At 44.3% G+C, this 20,626-nt stretch overlaps 2 protein-coding genes across 4 annotated transcripts in view; one reads left to right on the forward strand and one right to left on the reverse strand.

The window, feature by feature from the left end:
- LOC122568978 (E3 SUMO-protein ligase EGR2) overlaps positions 1 to 20,626 on the reverse strand; it is a 234,639-nt gene that overhangs the window by 21,887 nt on the left and 192,126 nt on the right. The gene's annotated exons all lie outside the window — the stretch shown is intronic.
- On the forward strand, positions 12,928 to 17,947 carry LOC122568979 (histone H5-like). Of its 3 annotated transcripts, none has more exons than XM_043729394.1 (3): positions 12,928 to 14,282; positions 14,350 to 16,674; positions 17,137 to 17,947. In XM_043729394.1, the coding sequence occupies exons 2-3, from the start codon at positions 16,531 to 16,533 to the stop codon at positions 17,650 to 17,652; spliced, it is 660 nt and encodes a 219-aa protein (XP_043585329.1). In that variant the 5' UTR covers positions 12,928 to 14,282; positions 14,350 to 16,530; the 3' UTR covers positions 17,653 to 17,947. The 3 variants fall into 3 exon arrangements, with proteins under 3 accessions (XP_043585329.1, XP_043585330.1, XP_043585328.1); XM_043729395.1 differs by having other exon boundaries at positions 12,928 to 13,250; positions 15,690 to 16,674; XM_043729393.1 differs by having other exon boundaries at positions 12,928 to 16,674.

Below are 20,626 nucleotides of genomic sequence, written 5' to 3' on the forward strand. Positions count from 1 at the left end.
TCGCGTATCATTTGAGAAATTATAACGATGTTTCTAATATATCTGAGCATTCCAGGATTCAACAGTAGCAATTAAGGACTAAGTTGCCTCACTCGCGCCAAATTATGACAGATTGCTATATGTGTAGGGTGGTCAACGTGTTCGATACGTTACAAATTGTACTTGCGCCTGTCCACTCCCTTTGTGTTTGTCCAATAACAATGACGATAGTGACATTGCTTGACACAGTGCATGATGGATCGTGCTATAGATGAGATCGGTACGGCTGAATGAATCGTGATAGACTCGATACGATACGCGCAAGTGGTTCAAACTGCCAGGTCATGTTACGAATCGAAAGAGTCGATAATGTGCGATTTGCAATATCAATAACGCGTTTCAATTCGCGCAATATACCGCTACCTTTCGATCTGAAATTCAACAGTCGATGATATCGATTAGCAGTCGTAATAATAATCTCGTTTAAACTGGTCTCTCGAAACTAGACAAAGATACGGGTAAATGAAAAGCATTCTCAAATGAAACGATCTTTTATCCTCGGCGTTCTTCTAACCGGTCATCTGACTATGGATGAATTATGGGTAACACTTAAAAGAAGATTTGCCAGCCGGTGCAAAAAACTAGAAACGCTCGTCTTAAACGGCAAACGCCGTTTCAACTCGATTACTGTGTCCAGCCACAAATTGGCCGGTCGAGAGCTCCGAAACGTTATAAAACCAAACTGTACGAAAATGACACGTTTGTGCTTTCCTAACTGGCTACGGTTTCGAAAACGATTCCCAATCGGTCTTAGAAATCGCTAGAAAGTCTCTGTGGTAGTAGCTCGCTGCACCGACGATGCTCGATCCGACGTTATTTACATGCGGACTGTAATTAAGCCACGGCGAGGAATCGACGCGAGTAATGGGATTATAATGACACCGCGTGGATTTCCGCGCCGACATCGGCCACTCGAACGCCGCGCGTTGTAATCCAGCGATACGCGTCGTAATCGTTGCAGCGATACGCGTTGTAATCGTTGCAACGATACGCGTTATTACGCTCGAACTTTTAATCGATAAACAGATTTCACGGTTTTCTGCTTTAGTTGACGACGTGGCAAACGGCAATTATAGCAATTCAGAGGCGAGTAACAAAGTAATCGATCGATAGGATGATTGCACGTTGAGCGTAGTTTCTCTCTCTTTCTATCTCTATCTCTATCTCTATTTATCTATCTATCTCTGCTTTTTCGAAATTGATTAATACGTTGGAAGATTATTCGATCGCTTCGCTTGCATATGAATCGGTTTAAGATCCTGGAATCATTACACTGTCGCGTAAAGAGACTCGGGAAGCTGAGAGAATAAAAGAAGAGAAAGAAACTAGTCATCGAAATCGCGGCTTGTTCGCCGTAGAATTATTAGCAGCGTCGACAAGGCGAGTTGATAATAATTCAGAACTGTCGGCGCATCGTAGTTTCTACGTAGGAGAATTAACACCTCGTTTCGTGACGAATGGAAACCAAAAACACCCACTAAACGTCACTCCGCCAGACACACGCATCTATGAACGGCTGGGTTGAGATGTGTTATTGTTATTATGCGTCATCTAATTTTCCCGCATGGACGCCGCTAATGAATGGAAACGGCTAACCGTACATTTTCACGGTTCCAAGACGCAGCTCCGACAAACACATCGATTAGTCGACGCTCTCTTCGAGAACGCGAGATGTATCTTCGCGTTGCCATGTTTAATGATCGACTCGTCTTACTCTTTCAAACGTGTGATCCTTCGCAGCAACGCGATAGCTTTCCATAAAACACATTAACATTAAATACTTTGCACAAAGTCGATTGCGATTTAATTTTCTCTACGATTTAAGATACTCTGAACGTACGTGTGACATATGGTTATTGTCACATGCTGCCAATTTCGATTCCGTTATTTCAGCAAATGATCCTTCGCTTATGTCAGATATTAAACACTTTAAAACTATAATTCAATTACTGTAAATAATTAACTGGACGAACTATAAATTTGCTTCACGAACTTACTAAACTAATCGGTAAGTTACGAAAGTAAAGTACGTCCCTGAAAGCATTGTCGTCAGCAAGAAAAATTGCCAGTCCTTTGGAGCATCTGTTCGTAAAACGCGACTCAAAAATGAATCGAATCAAAGTGGAAGAAGAGTTAGAGAACACGAAGAACGTGATTATTCGGTATTCGGAAGAACGGTGAAAGATTGATTACTCTCCTTTAACCTTTCGAGGAGGGTGCATCGTAGACTGCCACTAATGGCCCGGAATCACTCGCAACAGCTTCTTCATCGATGTAAACAACCGCTAAACTCACCGGGTGCGGTGTGCCGTGCCAAAGTGCAGTCGTATTTTTGGAACGCACTCAGCGTCATGGCGTCCCACGTCAGCACGCCCTCGCTCGAATCGCCAGCGTGGTAAGTGTTGGCAGAAAGAGTCGCATGAAATAACTTTCGGTGGTCTCGTTCGTCGATCGAGCATACTTTTAAACAACGTACGACGATTCTTTTCGAACAGTAACGAAAAACCAGAGAGACAGAGAGAGAGAGAGAGAGAGAGAGAGAGAAAGGAAACAAGAGCTAGACAGAGGAAGGAGCAGCCAGACAAGACGCAACAAAATTCGTCCGAGTTCTTTGCCATGCTCGTTTCGATTGTCGCGTCCGCGTTTAATCAACCGAATTAAAAGTTGGACACGAGCCGCGTCACGAACTCGTTACGTTCGGCGAATTCGATGTCTCAATAATTTTTCACGATGCCGCGAGACGCGGCTCGACGTATATCTTTCGGTAAGCAGCGCCAGCCTTTTTCCCTCGTAGCGGACCATGTCGCTTTTTATCGAGGCTGATGCGAAGTTAATTGGTTCTCCGTGTTGCCGCGGAGAACGTGGCTACTGTGAAAACCAATATAACGTTTACGAGTGCGCGTATAAGACGGTCATAAATCAAAGCGCTGAAAACGGACGGAACGATACCATTCGTTCTGGCTGTGTCGCTTCTGCCCTGGGTTCTGCGGCTGCGGGCCTCGCGGCGCGCGATGCGTCAAAAATTTTATATATCGATACGTCGACGGTGGAAACGAAGCAACGAAAGAAGGAAGGAAGGAAGGAAGGAAGAGGAAAAATAACTAACGACCGGTGGACGATCGTTCCTCATGCTAGCCGGAGGAAAAAGCGCGCGCGTAAATCATTTCGCGGGGCCGCGAAATCGCGAGAGGAATGCACGACTAACGAGGCGTCGATTTCAATTTTCCTCTTTCTAAGGACGCGTATAGCCGGTTAACGAGTTAACCATCGATCTTGGTAGCGGCTCTTCGAACGACGCTGACGAATTGCGCCGCGAAATGTTAAAGGTTGTTTAAAGGGCGGCAAATTTCATTTCCAAAGTGTTGCTTCTTACGCGAGTTTTGTTATAAACGAGATTACATATTACGAGAGATTATAGGGGTGTCTTTTTTCGAATGTGACGGACAGATTGTTAGTTTAGGAGCAAGTTAGTTCCGAAGTTGAGGAATTCGGTTATCAAGTTAAAAAAGGAAATAATTTTCGCTAATAAAAAAGTTTGGTGGATCGGTATAAGTGTCGCTGTGAAGAATCACTGGAATGTAGCTTTGTTCTGAGCATAGGAAGATTATGTCTAAATTGGTGCTATTTTTTAAGCTCAGCCTTCCAGAACGTAGCCCGTTGAACCGCCTTCTGACGTTTACGGCCGTTAAGAGAGCCATAAATTTCGCGGACGCTTTTTGCGACGTACTGTATATACATTTAAATAAACTTCTTTCAAAGTCGTCCCTTTAACCCTGTGATTTGTTATCAATGTTGCAATCTATTATCCCAAACAACTAGGAGATAACTCTATCAATTATATTTAATATTCCGTGCACGAAATCCGATATCTTACTACCCAAATACGCATTAGAATTTTCTGACACGAAAGTAAACGTTTCACCGTGGCATATTATTTTACAAAAACGCTTAGAATTATATCAGGGATTCGTATACTTAAAAATAAACTATCTTAAAATTATTAGTCAAATTACAAAGTCGATAGCGACGCGAGTGTAATATAAAAGAGAAGTGAAACATTTATTCCACTAAATAATAATAAACGAGAGGAAACTAAATACGCTTGTACCTATAAACGAGGAAAGGACTAAAATAAGTGGCATGAAAAAAAAAAAAAAATTGTGAAATTTCTGATCACCGAGGCATTACCGTAAACTTTCAAAGACATCGATGTATCGTATTTCTCTTAATTTCTGATATTCATAGCAAACATCGATGAGATATATCAACAATACCATTTACAAGATATCAACTGCCTAAACTACCAAGCATTCCTGAAACCCTGCAATTCCACTAAAAAACCCAAGAATCGAAAGAAGCAGAAAGCGAAGAAGTGAAAAGGAAAGTAACCGAAACTCTTCCATTTGGCAGACCAATTAGGTCCGATTTTCGAGCGCGTGATCCAGTGGTCGTCGGTTTGGACGCGGTCGTAGACCACCGGTCCTGTCTATTATTGTCATCGGAGATGCAATAGGAGCGCGACGAGTCCTCCGCGTACATTCATTCGCGTTCAAGAGACCGTCAGCAGACGGTAGCTCGTTCACTGAGACTTGCCATGGCGATTCATAGTCTCGCGGGTGTTCCATTAATGAGGGGTTCCTCGTCGCGGCTAGCCGCCACTGTTATTATAGCTGCTCATAACAGTGAAACGTGTTGACCCGGAGGATCGGGGGGAGACTTCATGGCAGGCGTGTCGCACGGCGTCTCGCGACTATGAAGCATTGAGCGTCTATTTTCACGCGAGCGTCGCCAACAGCGTCGTTTCTTGTTGCGTGATCCACAAGTATCCAGTCGTGGACCGGTACGTTGCTCGTGGCGGCAATTAAAGCTACATAGCGGAAGAAATTTCTGAACCCGAAACAAACGTCGAAATGGTTACATGCTTTCGAAATTACACCGGACAAATGGTTTCTGTGATATCTGGTGTCATTGTTTCGCGATACTCGAGCCTCTCGGAAACCAAGCTTGGCGCCACTTTTTATTAATTTCGTATCCGATTCTTGAGAAACGGACGACTCGCTTTCATAATTTCGCTCGTTGCGAGGAAACCATATTTGCAATATCTTCGCTTCCCTGTGCTTTTCAATTTACGAGATTGATCGATGTGGTTTCCAAAAGACTCGGTTGACATTTAAAAATAACTTACGGGAGCAGTGTATGAATCTAGAAATGTTTAAACGCCGTACGAGGAATAAGGAAGACACGATCGCTGCAATTGTAACACTCGAGGATCACTAAGAATAACCAGAACAATCAGAACGATCGATTCGTAATTAAAATTGAAAATTGAGAAAAAGATTATAATTGGGAATAAGAGTTTGCCCAAACTCGAATTTTTTCAAATTCCACGGATCTTCTCTCGAATGAACGTAACACGTAGTTTCCGTCTTTACGCGAAAGTTCCATCGCTTAACTAATTATTTGCCAAGTTTCAACGATCCCAACAAAACATTCCAGCATTATCCCTTATTTGTCTAATACGAACGAATTGCTAATTGCAAGGAAAAGGGTGGTACATTTTGTTAATCTGTAGTAACTCAGTGATAATTCTTCCATGTGCGATCACGGCCAACGAAGCGGCTCGTTCGAGCATAGTCGACTGTCGTAAGTGTCGTTAAGTGACCGCGAACGTCCGAGGAGTCGAGAGCCGGTTGTCAACCCCCGACGTGCGTCTAACTACACCGCCGCTAATTATACGTCTTTTAATACTTCAATTATAATTTTATTAGCGAGCTCGCACGCTACTGCGTTTCTCTTACTCTTTCGCTCCTCTCGCGACTCGTTCCAGCGTTTTAATTTACCGCGTTGAAGCTGGGTGTCACGATGAATTAGAACGATAACGAATCTACTTTACGATTTCAGCCGCTGGAATCACGATGTGATACCCTGAAATCACGAGTTTAATGGTTTAAGCAGACAGCAGATGATAAAGACGGGTTTCTTCGTGTTTAATGAAATTATAAATTCCACGGAGAAAAGTAGGATATATGTAATTATAACATTCCAGAAACTAAGATATGTTCGATGTTGATGGGGCGGAAGTTGGATATTAATTTTACGCGATAAAAAACGATGATCATGTGAGCATATGAGGATATATGAATTTCTTGCATTCATCAAGATCAATAAAAGACAAAGACGTAAAAAGTCGAACCATTAGAATGTATAAAACAACAACCATATTCACGCTTTACACACGCAAAAAAACCGCCAGCTTTTTCTTATTGCGCATATTTATTTTAATCAATCTTGCGCATTACCTGCATCATTTTTTACCTGTTCCGCTCGAGTCTCAAATTAACGTCCTTTGCGAACGATTAAAAAATACTGTTACTCATAAAACATATCTGTCAAGCATACACACATATGCGTATACAAGCCTGACAGTGCTGGTTAAAATGTCAACTCCTTCTACTATCTAACATCCACCATATGTACCAACACCTCAAAGATTAATTCGCTCGTTTTAACAGAAATTCACTGCAACGATCGTGTCGGCAATAAATTCGTCCTTTAACGACATCCAACGTCTTCGTCACCTATTTTCGCGAGTTGATCGCATTAAAACGTCTAAGTCTCAGTCTTTTTTCTCTATCACTGACATTCCCGAAGCACATCGACGCGCTTTTACTCTCGAAGAAAAGAATGTTTCGAAGCAATCTTCTAAACCGAGACACCGACGCGTTCCATCCTCGAAACGGAGCGTAGAACGAGGCAAAGAAGCAAATTAATTTACCCCGAGGAAGCATTCGCGCGTAATACAACGGCGTAGCGACGAACAGAAGCCGCGAGGAGCGGCGCGTGGCGACGAGCGGAGAAGCAAAGAGAGAAATCCGGCCCAGACAGTGGAGGGCGTGGGAGATACATTTATAAACTCTCCTCCGTAAGCCTTGGAATCGGCTGATTTACTGGCCACGGAAGGAGATCGTCGCGTCGTTCGCTTTAGAGCGCGTCGACGGCCGCGAATGAGCACCCAGGCCAACTGGATCCTTGGCGTCGAATCACGCCTGTTCTCCTTAATCGATCGCCCGTGACATTGAGCGATCAACGAATTATACGCTGCAAACGCGTTTTCAATCTTGCCTCTTAATAGAAACTTTTTGTATGGAGGTCTTCATGCAAATTAATTTGGTGGAAGATATACGTCGGAGGCAACGGAACTTTGTATCTTACTGAGAATTCTAGATTCTAAGAATGTTTCGATCTGCTTATACGATTCATATTATTTTTAGCATTCGAACGAGCTATAGAATGTTTTTTCGACCGAATAATTAGAATATACCTATGGTGGCGGTAAAATAACTCGCGATAAAACGTATCCTCAAGGTATTAAAATATCAAAGCGTCGCTTGACTTTTGAACAATCTAACTGCAACGTCGATGAACTTGGATATTATTTGATTTCTTGGACTACTGCATTCCTCTCTCTTTGATTTTAATTACCTCGGATATTACTTAATTTCTCGTAAACTTAAATACATCCACGCCTTACACTCGCAAGAGTTAAGTTGATCTGCCTATCGGAATTTCTTCCTTCGCTTTCAATAAATATCACGTTAATCGTACGTATTGCTTCTAAAGTTGGGAAGATTGTCAGAAAATGAAGTTGACTTTTAAATGGTTCGTATAACCATTAAATACATATATATTAGATTGTCCGAAAAGTGCCTTTCTTTCGCAAACGTGTTTTTACAACACTGCACCTTCCTAAACCTAAACGTGAAACCAAGTCTGTGAAATGTCGCGGTGTTTATCTCAACATAACAAAACGGATCGTACGTAATTGGACAAAATAATATAAAACAAGAAACGTTGTGCGTCTATCATTTCCTCATAAAACGAAGGAAACTTTTCGGACAACCTAATAAGTAAGAAAATGAATGTCGCCAGTAAAATTGTTTCAAAAATCCCCGGTAAATCGCGAAGACAAATTACCATTTCTACGATCGCTAAACACCCAACTGCACCGACTTTAAGCTTTTGTAACATTTACATGAAACAAGCCATATCTACCCTCTGACAACATCTGGCGCTCGTCTCGCTCCCAGTAGGCACAGTAACGATCCACGACGGTTGTTTCTAAACTGGTCGACGGGTTCTTTCGTAGGAGGCACCCGGAAGCGACGGTGTCGTTGGATTCCCCGAGACCGGGGGAGTGTCCTCGGCTACGAGAATATGGATATTCTACGCTTGCGAGAAGGCGCGTGCAAGTAGATGGTAGAGACATGGTCGCTTTGTGCCGGTCGCGTCTCAACAAGCGTACTCCATTATTTTCGGGCGTATTGTAATACACATGTTGGATTCCATTAAGCTAACAAATGTACGCGTACATAATCTCCAAGGGAAATCCAGGGCGTTGGTGTCTGTTTCTCGCGGGTATTTCTCACAGAGGGATCGTTCTCGATTGTTTCGTCTAGCAAGCTGATTGTTGCGTCTGCCGTACATCAAGTTCAAGCGTTACTCGCTGTTATCCGATTCTAAAACAAAAAGATGAGAATACCGTTGTTGAAAGGATAAAATGTTTTCTTAAGATGAATTCAAATTGGACAGGATTGGTATGTGCTTGGGGGTATTCCTTTGGCACGGAGAATGAAAGTGCTGGTACTGTGGAGGATAAAGAAAAGGGAATGTAGACCGTTGTCACTGGCCTGGAGAAGCATGAGAAATTAAATATTATGGTCGAGCCACCACTAAAGAAACGATGTCTTAATAATTTGATCGTGTGTAGGTATTAAAATGTCGTGACGAATAAACTCGTCATGCGTACCACGATACCGCTTTCGTAATTCTCGGCAGGTTAAACTTTCGCGCACCGTGACGGTTCCATGAAATCATTCGACCTGTTCGCTTTTGCTAAACGAGGCGTTTCACGCGTCTTTCATTGCCAATCGAAATCTCCATTCAGAGTATTGCGTTACAACGTGCACTTTTTCTTCGTAATTCTTCTACGTCACGTGTTGCGTTATCGATGAAAGTATGTCCGTTTAAAAAATCGTACCTACTCGTTCAACTTCGCCTAATAAATTTTATTGCAAATTTATTGCTAGAAAAATGGATAAATAATTTTATATCATCACTCGTGCGTACCAAACTGAACGACCTTACGGATTCACCAAGAAGATAAATATATTTTTACCTTCTCTATGCATCGTATGCCTTTCAACGTAACGATAAACATTATCACACAGCTACCAAGAATCTAGACGAACATTTTCTATCCCTGTTCGTCTCTCTGATGGCTCCTCTGATCGCCTCAATCTGCATTCCCGCCAGGCGGCCACGTGATGTTTAATTACGTTGACTAATTTCGCCGGCAGCTCCAGATCCGTTCACTCGATTACCAAGCAAGATTGAAACTCGACGATAAATTCGAGGACGAGGAAGAGCAGGACAAAATACGCAGTAGCGATAACAATTTCGTCGAGGAACCGTTACAGGATGACAGGGTGTCGTCGTAGCGCGGGAGAACACGCCTCAAAAGCTTGTGTCACGGACCGCAGAAATAGCTAAGCACGCGTCCAGCAATGCTAGGACTCGTGAAATATGTTACTACGTTGACAAAGCGGCCTCCACGGTAGAAACTTCGAAAATTTCCACCATCGTTTGTTACCAGGCTTTCGGTTTAATGCGCCATCGCGTCATCCTTCGCGCGTTTTCGATTCTTCGCCGCGAAACGCGTCGGAATCGTGCCGCACCGCGTATCAAACGCCGCTTCTCGGAAAATTATGACGGCGGATTAGCGTGAAAAATGGATTGTTTTCGGTTGCCGGCGGACGCGTAATTGTGACACGCGACAAGATTATTCATTGTCGCGTGTGCGTCAACGTTGCCAGCCTGGAACGTAAGCCATGGTTTCCGAGACGCATTTCGCTTGTCCGCCCGCGTGATGCGTGCCCTGAATTATGCTGCGAGAAACTATGATTCGGGGAAACACAGCGTTTCAATACCAGGGACATTGCGTTCTATAAAGACGAAAGTTATTCCAATAGTTGACGAGATTTTCAACTCCTTCTTCGCAGGAACATTATTCCCTATCTTCTGCATCTTCAAAATTTTACGAAGGATATGTTTAGTAAATAAGAAGAACGCTGCATAATTTTCTAATTTCATTCTCCGATCTATTCTCTCTGAATCATAAATTAGAATAAAACATGTAGAAGTATAATCATAAAAGAGTGAAATTTTCCATTCAACCCACTAGGACAAACACCTAAAAAGTAAACCATCGACGTTTAAACAACGAGAATTTTGATTGCAAGAACAAAATACTGATTCTCCGATAAAACGTCACAGTTTCATGCTCCAGCAAATGCGGAAATTTCCATTCAACCTTCCAAACGACCTGAAAAATCCATAAACCATCGTCGTTTCAGCGACGAGTGCTATAACCTGAATTCGAAGAACGTCGCGACGCGACGAGACGCGTAGATCATAGAAAACGAAGCAGCCGTGAAATCTCGGACAGTCATCGGTAACGCCTAACTAGGTACAAGATGGGACACCCTCGTTATTATATCGCGGAATTCCTTTCCGCGTTCAGCGCGTCCGCGAGAAGCGTACGGCGGCCGCGATGCGCGTAAATCTTTCAGCGTGGTTACAGCCGCCAGGCATTACGTTGATGCACTATTTATAAACACATGACATCGGGGCGAGTAGTTGGTGCGGGTGGGCCGAGCAGTTTCGTATTCTCGCCTCTTCTCGTCCACCTGCTCGCGTGTACGACGACCGACAGTAGCCTCTTACGTACATATTCCCTTCCGTGCTCATCTGATTCCATATTTTCCTTTTGCTCTGTCCGTCTTATTACATTCCCGACGCTGGTGTCTGCTTCCTTCCGACGCGAACTTCTCTCGTTTTCGCCGATACGAATATTTCCAGTGTTTCGTCAGCGTTTCGCTCCGTTTAGAAACGTTCGAGCCTCGTCCGTTTCTTATCTCAATTGAACGCGTTGCGATGAATGTAAGGAAACATATATCTGACATATTTACGAGGAAAGATAATAATTCATTTAGTTTTAATTGCCGTAATAATCAGAACAGGTGTCGCGATTAGTCGAATTTCGTGTCTATCCTAACATTAATAGGGGAACTGTATCTTTCATCTTTGATACATAGGTTTTCACATTTAACTATGTTGTATAGTATTAAAGGAATAAATTAAACGGAGAAAACATGGAAGAGAACACGCTCGAAAATTGTAGTTGTAAAACCAATATCGAAAAGTGGAGAAATCAAGAGAGAAAGAGGAATAAATTCTGCAACTTGCAAAACTACGTCAGCATCGCTACGGAACAGACGAGACTGTCCTTCGGCTAATTATCGTATACTTTCTGTACCTTTTTAATGGATTTCGTTCCAATTAGGGTGGTCCAAGAGTAAGGGAGGACAAGAAAGAAAGAGAGAAAGAGAGAGAGAGAGACTGGGATGGAGGACATTAACGCGATCCTTTATCGGCCCACTTTTGCGTCGGAGCTTAGCCCTTCGATACGCAAAAATTATCGCCGGTCGTGGCCGTAATTATCTCGAGGCTACCGCGATACGGTGCCCACACCGTGTAGATCATATTTCTTGTCGGCTTCTGCCTTTCTTCGTATATGTATATACTCGCCGCTCGCGAACGAGTGAGACGTTCCAGAGCCGAGTGCATTAATCTCCGGCGACGGTTGCGTTAATGTAATCGTTTAATAAGTCCGGTTTATTAACTGCGCCCGCTCTCATCGGCATTAATTCACCCTTTGCCGCGAACCTCGTGCACCGAAAATCTGTCTGGTCTGCACGGACGACGAGAAAGAGACAAAGAGGGAACGAGGGAGAACGAGTGGATAGGAAGGATCGCGCGAGCTGTCCCTTTGCTCGCGTGCATCGTCCCACGTGTGTACCGTTCCAGACTCAAAGGCTGCCGTGATCAAAGGACGCGGGAGATTCGAGGAACCGCGGAACAGGTTTAACGCGAGCAAACTGTTTCGCTGGGAGGGAGAAACACTCGACTTGGAAGCTTCGATCGAGCTTCCTTGCCAGAGTTTGAGAAATAGATTCGATGGGAAATTTCATGAAATACGTCATTGTAGGCACGAGGAAGAAAGAGAGAGATGGATAAATGAACGAAGAAAAGGAAAATTCCTGCCGAAGCCAGGTACTCGTTTACTTGGATGATTCACGAGGAAGACCCGTGTTTGATTATTAGATGGGCAGTGCCGGGTCAAAGGTTCACTGATAGCACTCTTGCACGAATAGTAGCTATATAATTTAAACTTTACAGGTTTGATCGATTTTACGACTACGCAATATCGGTTCCAGCTATAGGAAACGCTTTCGATGACGAGCATGGGAGAACTGTTGCAGAAGAATCGATAATCGTATTTCGCATTGTAACGAGCTCCATTTTCCGCGTAATTGATGTCCGGCCGACAGGGTGAAACGAGCGCAGGAAAAACGGAGCGACAGTACGCTAGCGTGGAATTCCACAAGGTGAAAACGATCGTACGACGATCGACGAAAGAAAAACCAGAGCCACTGGATCCGGCCTTGGTCGCTGGCAATCAATTCGTCTGGTTGCGCGGCCTACCGCGAATAATTTCCTTCGGCACGCCGTGTCTCGGTGCCGTTCCCAACCTTCTAATGAATACAAAACGCGGCGATTTATCTCGGCTCATTCGCGGAATATTAATTATTAATTGCGCCACGAATATTTATAAGCTGATATACGAGCGCGCACCGGCCGATCGATAATTTCTGTCGCGCGGTACCTAACGATCCTGCGATAATATAAGCAAAATGGCGAACGACGCGGGGCAAAAACGCAGCGATAATGGACAGCAAGGCGACACAGGCTCGCCTCGATGCAATCGAGTATGCAAAACGGACAGTTTTCTGTTACGGGTTACGCGACTCCCGGCCACCGTTTGGCGATCGGAAAGGCCGTTAATCAGCCAATTGCAATCATCGCGCGGCACAGGTACAATGCCGTTGATTGGTCGATCGACCAGCAGCCGTCTGTTCGCGTGTCGCCCCTGTACACGCGACAGCCAGTATCCGCTTTTAAAGGCTAAGCCTCCCGGCTGAATATCATCGATACGCGACGGGGGCACCGTCAACTCGTTCGCCGAGAAACAGTTCACTCTCTACTTACTTGCATACGTGGGCAAAGCAGAAAACGCGTTGACTACGAGACACGTAACGTCGATGCATACTCTACGTGGTGCAAGAGGGAGATATAGAGAGACAGAGACAGAGAGAGAGAGAGAGAGAGAGAGAGAGACAGTACGATTCTTGTGATACGACTGGAATTAAATAAGTCGGTGTAAAATGGCAATCGGCAGCTGGAAAAGAGGCTACGGTGCAGATGCAAAGGATCTTCGTTTCCTTTTATCGAGGCACGGAACAAATAAACGTGGTATTTGAAAATTGGATGTATTACGGCGCTCGTAACAGCCTGTCCATATATAGGTCAGTGTAATTTCCATGATTTTCTTAAATGTACGAAGACGAGGTACGATCGCATCTTGAACTGCGATCTTTTTACCACGTTTATAACAGATTTCGAAAAATAGAATCGTCCACTTGTTGGGGTCACCGCGCATCGTCATCGACTGTAAACGGTCGTAAAATGTCGAGCGTTGAATTGTTTCAGAATCGCGAAATATTAGGATGGAAATGTATCGATCGAATACACGGAGGTGTGCAAGTCGCGTAGGTGTAAAAATAGCGTAGTAGACAATCGTCACGGTCAGTTGACCGCGTGTCCATCCAAACGAACATCCTGCGGCGAAGGGTGATGGCTCCTACATACAGAAGCCACGCTCGAACAGCGGCATTTGCTACGATCGTATCGAGGCCACGAGATTCTCTTTTCTGGCCGCTCGTGACCCGGAGAACTCTCGTGGAAGAGGAGAATTCCGCGCGGTAATTACGTTGACGCGTGACATTTGTTACACCAGCGTCGCCATTGACTTGATTCGCGTCTTGAGAACAGGTGCACGGTGGGCATAAAACCGATGGAACACGAGAATTCGCGAGCAGATCGAACACTGTGTACCATAATACCGTACAACAAAATTCTCCACGCGAAGAGGATCCAGTTTTTGTCGGACGCTCCGGTACATGACGCCTCGATGAAGCAATATCTCGCGGCTGCCTGAAATAATGTCCCGTGATGACGGTTTTATCGGTCACGGAATGCGGCTGTGCACGTCGTATCGGCTCCAGGTAACAACAAATAGTCCTGCTACACGGAGATATCAATAAATGCTGGCGTTTCTATTCGTCGAAATAGGATTGTCGCTTGACTAGCTGGCCGCTTGGATGATGCATGGTTGCGATGGAACGCGGTATAAATTTCCCTTCCGCGTCGCTCGTAAATATACCGCGCGTGAATTACCGTTTCGTAGGGTTCGTTCAAAAGAAGCTGTCTATGTAGTGGAAGAAAGGGAAGAAAAGAAGACAAGAAAGAAAAAGGAAGAGAGAAAGGTAAAAGGAGAAGAAAGGAGGAATGGTGGCGAGGATGAAATCAGCGCGATGAACGTCGGTGAATCGGAAGAAAAGGGGACGAAAGTGGCGGCGATTACCGAAGCATGCGCTCCGGCTGACGACGATAAAGGAGCGTAAACGCGACGTTCAGCCCGTGGCACCGGCGCGTTCCTCTTGTCTAAGCGCGACGTTGATAAATAATCATTGGTGTATAGACGCGAGCATCTACATGCAGGTGTGCAGGTCCGGGGCGAATGCGCGGCGACGCGACGCGCGACACCTGGTGCTGATTAACGAATCGGGGAATCGGTTCTGGTCAGGTAGAAGGCTAAATGGTCGGCTAAATTGCCGCGTTATTCTTGTAAACCGCGGCGTTCCCGACTATCCAATTACTGGACGAGGTGGCAAGATGTCTCGAGCTGGATACAAGCGTTCCAGCCACGGACTCGGAATCGCGGCTTTTTTAACGCTGCCGACACCATTAAGGGCGGCTAATGAGCTCAGGGGAAAAAATTAATCGGCAAATTTGGCGTGGCACCGAGCCGGCTGCAAACTGCCTTCGTTACCATCCGGATCACTGAATTTAACAACTAACGTGTACCGCGATGAGACCTTAACGATCGTTCCGCTCGCGCCTCTCTCTCTCTCTCTCTCTCTCTCTCCAGGAGAGGGTCCCGTTGTTATTAATCGATCGCGAAAGTGAATGCCCGTCGGAGACGCGAACTGGGTGAGAAGTTCGAAAATCGATCGATTAGTGAAAATTACCTCGAGCTGGGTGCTTATGTCCGATGCTCAAAGGCGTGAAACGGTCGTTCGTATTCAGTGAAATGCTCGTGTTTCGAGTTACCTACTTGAAAGAATGAAACCAATAGCGGTGTTGACATAGTTAGATCTCGGATTAACATTTGACGTTATATTTTACCTCTTCCTGCGTCGTTGATAAATTTGTAATAAGAAACCTTGAGATGAATAGTTAGAAAGCGCGACCGCTAATCGACGAAAAGGAAGTGCAATGATTAAGAAACGTGACATTAGAACAAGACGAATCTAAAACGGAATTCTTATACTTTGAGATAAAGCGCAATCGAGTCAGATACGAGATGGGCTCGACTACTTTAAATTATTATCATTCCCGTTATATTGTAGCTATAATGTATGCTCGAATCGACTTTTCAATTAATTAATCGACACGTAACTCCTGGTGGAATCTAACGCAAAACGACGAAACGTCCAAGGATATGCTTGAAATGGAAGCAAAGAATCTACAGAAAAGAGACCCATCGAGAGATACTAAGAGAGGAATTATCCAAAGAACAGCGAGACTTCGGACTGTTTAACGTTAGCGAAGGCGTACTACGCTTAAAGACGTTCGTTTGACAGGCCGCTATCTTTACAATTTCATTTCTCTTTCCTTATTATTTCAGCCGTGTAATTCGATTTAACAGCGGTGTACTTTGAAAATCCTTGTATCCTTGCGTCAAACAGCTCCACTTTCCCGGTCATCCTGTAGACGAGATAAGCCCGTGATAAGATAATCTTCGTACTCGTCCAGCTACAAACCACCACGGAACAAGTTCTCCTTTTCTTACAAAAATTATACAAATGCCATTTTCTGGCAAGTGTGACAATTTTTCGTTACATCGTATGACGTTAGTGGCGTGTGCGATCGTTTTCGAGCGAGAAGCGTGGCGTCTCGTGACAAAATCGAAACGCGGATACCAGAATAAACAGTGTCGTCAATTAGTTCCCGGATCGTCTCCGAGACGCAAATCGATTCAGGGTCACCACGATGATTTTGGCATAACTTCTTCAAATTTTCTCGTCATAATTAAAATCCTAGTTCAAGAACACTAATAGGGCGATTGTCAAAATTCCACGTGAAGATCAAATGCAAATTACTAATTTTGAGACTGGAGGTTCCTTCAGAGCTGACCTTCCTTCAGTGCGTTAAAGATTCGTTCGGGTAAACGAGAGAAACAATTGGAAAATGGGGAAACAGGCGCCGAAAATGTCGGCCAGGGTGGTCAATGCCATTAGAAATCTACGAGAGGCTCACGGCTCCACGTCGAAGGAGATCATGAATTACATCATGTCACAGTGCAACGTCCCCGAGACGACCGTGCAGAGACAGGTATTTTTGAAAAATATACGTTTCTTTAGATACCATACTCTGTTAACTCGTTGGTCATCACGCTGGTCACCGACGACTTTAAAAGGATTAAAATAAGAGTAATATCATCGAATAAAAATACCATTTATTTCCTATCACTGCGATAAATGTAAATCAAACAACATTTATAATTATATGCCTGCAGGTGTTTATGCAAATTGGTATTTTTATGAATGTTAAAGGTCATATCTATGGTAATGAGTGCTTCCGTATCTTTCCGCATATCACGCACATGCACTTTGCTCATGTTTACTCAATTCGATTCTCCGCAGATCAATAATAATGAAAATTTTATCATAATCCATACGGTAATCTCACTTGGCAGTCAATGTCCCCAGCAATCTGAAACTACTAAACAAAATCACACTCTATCACCTTACTGTAATTGATGTATATTGCTAACAATATGGAATCATTTGCCAGATGCAAGCAGCGTTAAAACGTGGATTGGATTGCGGTATCCTGAAGAAGACGCAGGGCCACTACTTCTTGAACACGGAAGTCGAGCCGCAGCTCACGTCGAACCTGGTGCCAGCCGAAAGGCACGGAAGACGAAGAAGCAGACGACGACGAAGCAGCAGACGACGACGTAGTAGACGCCGAGGACGTCGACGTAGCAGAGGCAGGCGTAGGAGAAGTCGTCGTAGTCGTCGTCGCTCAAGACGAAGAAGACGTGGCGCCACTATGAGGGCCAGGCGAATTGGTTGCACCAGATGCAGGTGTACCAAGAGAACCAGGAACGTGGACGTTCTGAGGAACAATCCAGTGGAGCCACAAGAGCCAGATAACGTGTGTATGTGCGAGAAGGAGAGCAACGAGGAGAACCGAAGCAGACAGAGCAGAAGTCGTGATCATAGTCTGAGTCGTAGTCGATCATCGGCAAACAGCGATCGAGATGGCGCCATAACCGATCGACGACCGATCCATGATCAAGATTAATCGATCAGGAAAGTCGGTTCGTACACTACGTGCGTGTGTACATCGTTAACGGTGACAATCTCTCGGCGCGTTGTCAGACAACGCTCGGCTCGTCGATCGACATCCCCGTGATGATCGACGCCGAATGGAACCGCTCGCGTCTCGGAGCGTCACCTGTCGTTCATCACCTCTGTCTAAATCGTGTAGCTCACTGATCGTATTACTAGATCTATTGCTCGTGTCGATCATTCTATCAAGTAATAAGTGTACTTTGATTCAATTTCGTCGTGTAACATTCGAACGAATAAATACACACTATGTATCAATAGATGTAGTTTTATTGCTCTATCTTTAGGCAGTGAAACTTCGTTTATCCGAACTTGCTAGGGACGAACAATAAGCACATGACAATTGGATAATAAAAGATTATACAACGTAAGTTTACGTTCAGACACGAGGATTGTATATTGATAGTACGGGCAATCTTTTACAGCTTTGTTAGTGAAAATACCACAAAACCCTTCCTGGATCCTCTGAGATATTCTTACGTAGAAATCATTAAAGCTTCAAACTTATACACTTGTTTTCCGTACAAGGGAAACACCAGCTAATCACTGGCTGAAGTTTCATTTGAATAAAATTCCGATAAATACGGTTCTCCTAAATAGAAATCTATTTTGCATTAAGACTGAAATATACGGCTGTTCCGAATTTTAATTCGCAAGAATCGCGAACGAATCGCATCGTCGACGGTTTCTCTCCTCGACTCTTCAACATACAACTTTTCACGACGTCTGGCGAACCCCGGCTGGGGTTCCAGGCGAGAACGGAGGTCGGGGCCTTGGCCGAGGTAGCCTGAATAAAACCAACGGCCATAACTCTTCCAGCGGTGGGGTCAAGGTGGGTTAGAAAGGATCGAGAAGTGATTAGTGGTATTTACCGGTCCCCACTGAGAGAGAGCCTGCCGATTCCTGGTACCGCTCGGACGTCCCGCGGGGACCCGCGTACGCGTCACAATACCGCGATCTAACTGCTCCCTATTCTCCGGCAGGACTCTCTCGGAGGTCGACGTGACACTACCGGCCAATTCATCGGACGATATTAATGTGCTTCTAACGGTGAGTATCGGTATTGTACGAAAGAGTTTTTCCTCCACGTCCGCGGAGTACACCGTTCGCTTTCCCGAAACTTCTTCGGAGGTCCATCTTCGCTAGCTCGATGAAAAGGATTCGTATCGGAGGATCTACGCGAGGTTATCTCGATCTCTGTCGATTTGTTTATCGACGCGACGGAACCTACTTTTGCGTTTCTCCGCTATTTTCTGTTTCAAACATGCTACTCTTTGAATGCGACCAGACAGCCACAGTAACATGCTATTCAAAAAGTTGAGGTCAAGAAAATACGCATTATTAAAATCAATTGAACCGTGCAGAAGCCAAGTATAGAGAAGTAAAGACATAACGAACACAATTTTGTTAAGCTTACGTTAGAATTTACTATTTCTCGTCTTCTTGCGATGAGCGAACTTATCGAGAATTGAACGTTAGTCGTATGCTTACGAAATTAAGGGATAAAAAGAAAAAGAAAAATAGTGGAGTTTTCGATTCGATTTCTGAGAGACTCGATTAATATAAATAAATAGGGACAATGAAGTTTGGAATAAAGTTTCCACGAAGGAGATAAATCTCAACTGTCGCGATTGAAATCGCAAAGAAGAAAGGAAGCTGAGAAATGAGATCGTCCTCAAGTTTCACGAGATGATTACCTGTGTCCAGGAAACAACGGTTCATAAAACGGACAGTAGTTCGCTGACTCATTTTCTCGCTCATTTTCGTTCTCTTATTTCGTGTCCACGGATAACGTAGGACGAACGAGGTCGCGGCTGCTTTAAATCGGCTCTGGCAGCCGGTAGTTTCGGGGCTCAGCATGCGACCCATTGTGCGCGATAACGAGTAAGCGCCCGCGCATTATAATCGCTCCCTGTGTGTGCCATAACGTAGCTTATTATTTCGCAAGAGCTGCAAGAGCAACAGCAGATCGTACTGGCCTATTCTATTCTCTTAATGAACGGATCGAACCTATGGATGGTCGATACATTGACATCCTGAGATTACGAGCTTGAGAAGCATGAGTCTGTGGATTTTCATCAACAGGTGTCGTTATAGCAGATTCTTTGGGATCTTTGAGAAAGCCAGATCAAATTTGAAATTGCCTGTTTCAAATTACGAGAAGAAGCTACGATCTTCGAAGAAGTTAAAGAATTTCGGTCATGGTTCTACCTTTAAACGATGGAACAGGCGTTCATCGGTAAAGACCATTAGGGGTGGAATTCCAACTCACTCGAATTTTTCTAATATTATTCGTTCCTGTCATTTCTAACCATTTATCTGCTTTTTATCAATAACTGTATCGTAACGCACAATTACAGCGAAAAACATACGCTGGGTGAAAATTCGCCTATGACAGCAATAACGTTATGTTCGTTGATGGCAGTTCTTAAGAGATACGATTTGTACATAGAACAAAACGACATTGAAAAACATTTTCTGATTGCACAAAGAATTCGCCGTGCATTAAAACTTTTAAACCGTCGATATTTCGTATTATCTACGGTATCATAGTACTGATACTCTGACGTGAATTTTCGAAGATGAAATTATTCTTTCTTTGATGACACCACAAATATCATAACATCGTTTATTACACACTCGGTAGAACGTTGCACCGGCACGAAATCGTTTGTCACGGGTTTTTCACCTAGGAACCTTCTGGCAGATCGTTTCGACTGATGCCACCCTGAGCGGAACGAACTTCTCTTTGGTTTAGCACGACGGAACCTGCGCCGTGCCTCTTCGACGCACAAGCCAAGGGGTCGAGCACTGGTTCGTGATAAGATAACGTCGAGAGAAAGAAAGGAAGAACCTTTCCTTCCTTCGTTCGAGCGTTACACCTTATCTACTATTTAACGAGCGCGACTCCTCGCCTCCGCGTCGAT

This window comes from Bombus pyrosoma, linkage group LG7 (assembly GCF_014825855.1).
Source record: "Bombus pyrosoma isolate SC7728 linkage group LG7, ASM1482585v1, whole genome shotgun sequence".
NCBI classification, from domain to species: domain Eukaryota; kingdom Metazoa; phylum Arthropoda; class Insecta; order Hymenoptera; family Apidae; genus Bombus; species Bombus pyrosoma.

Excerpts from the sequence above, each read along its gene's own strand:
- LOC122568979 (XM_043729393.1), top strand. The coding sequence starts at position 16,531 with ATGGGGAAACAGGCGCCGAAAATGTCGGCCAGGGTGGTCAATGCCATT. Across the intron at positions 16,675-17,136 it reads AGACGACCGTGCAGAGACAG|ATGCAAGCAGCGTTAAAACG; the intron begins GTATTTTTGAAA and ends ATCATTTGCCAG.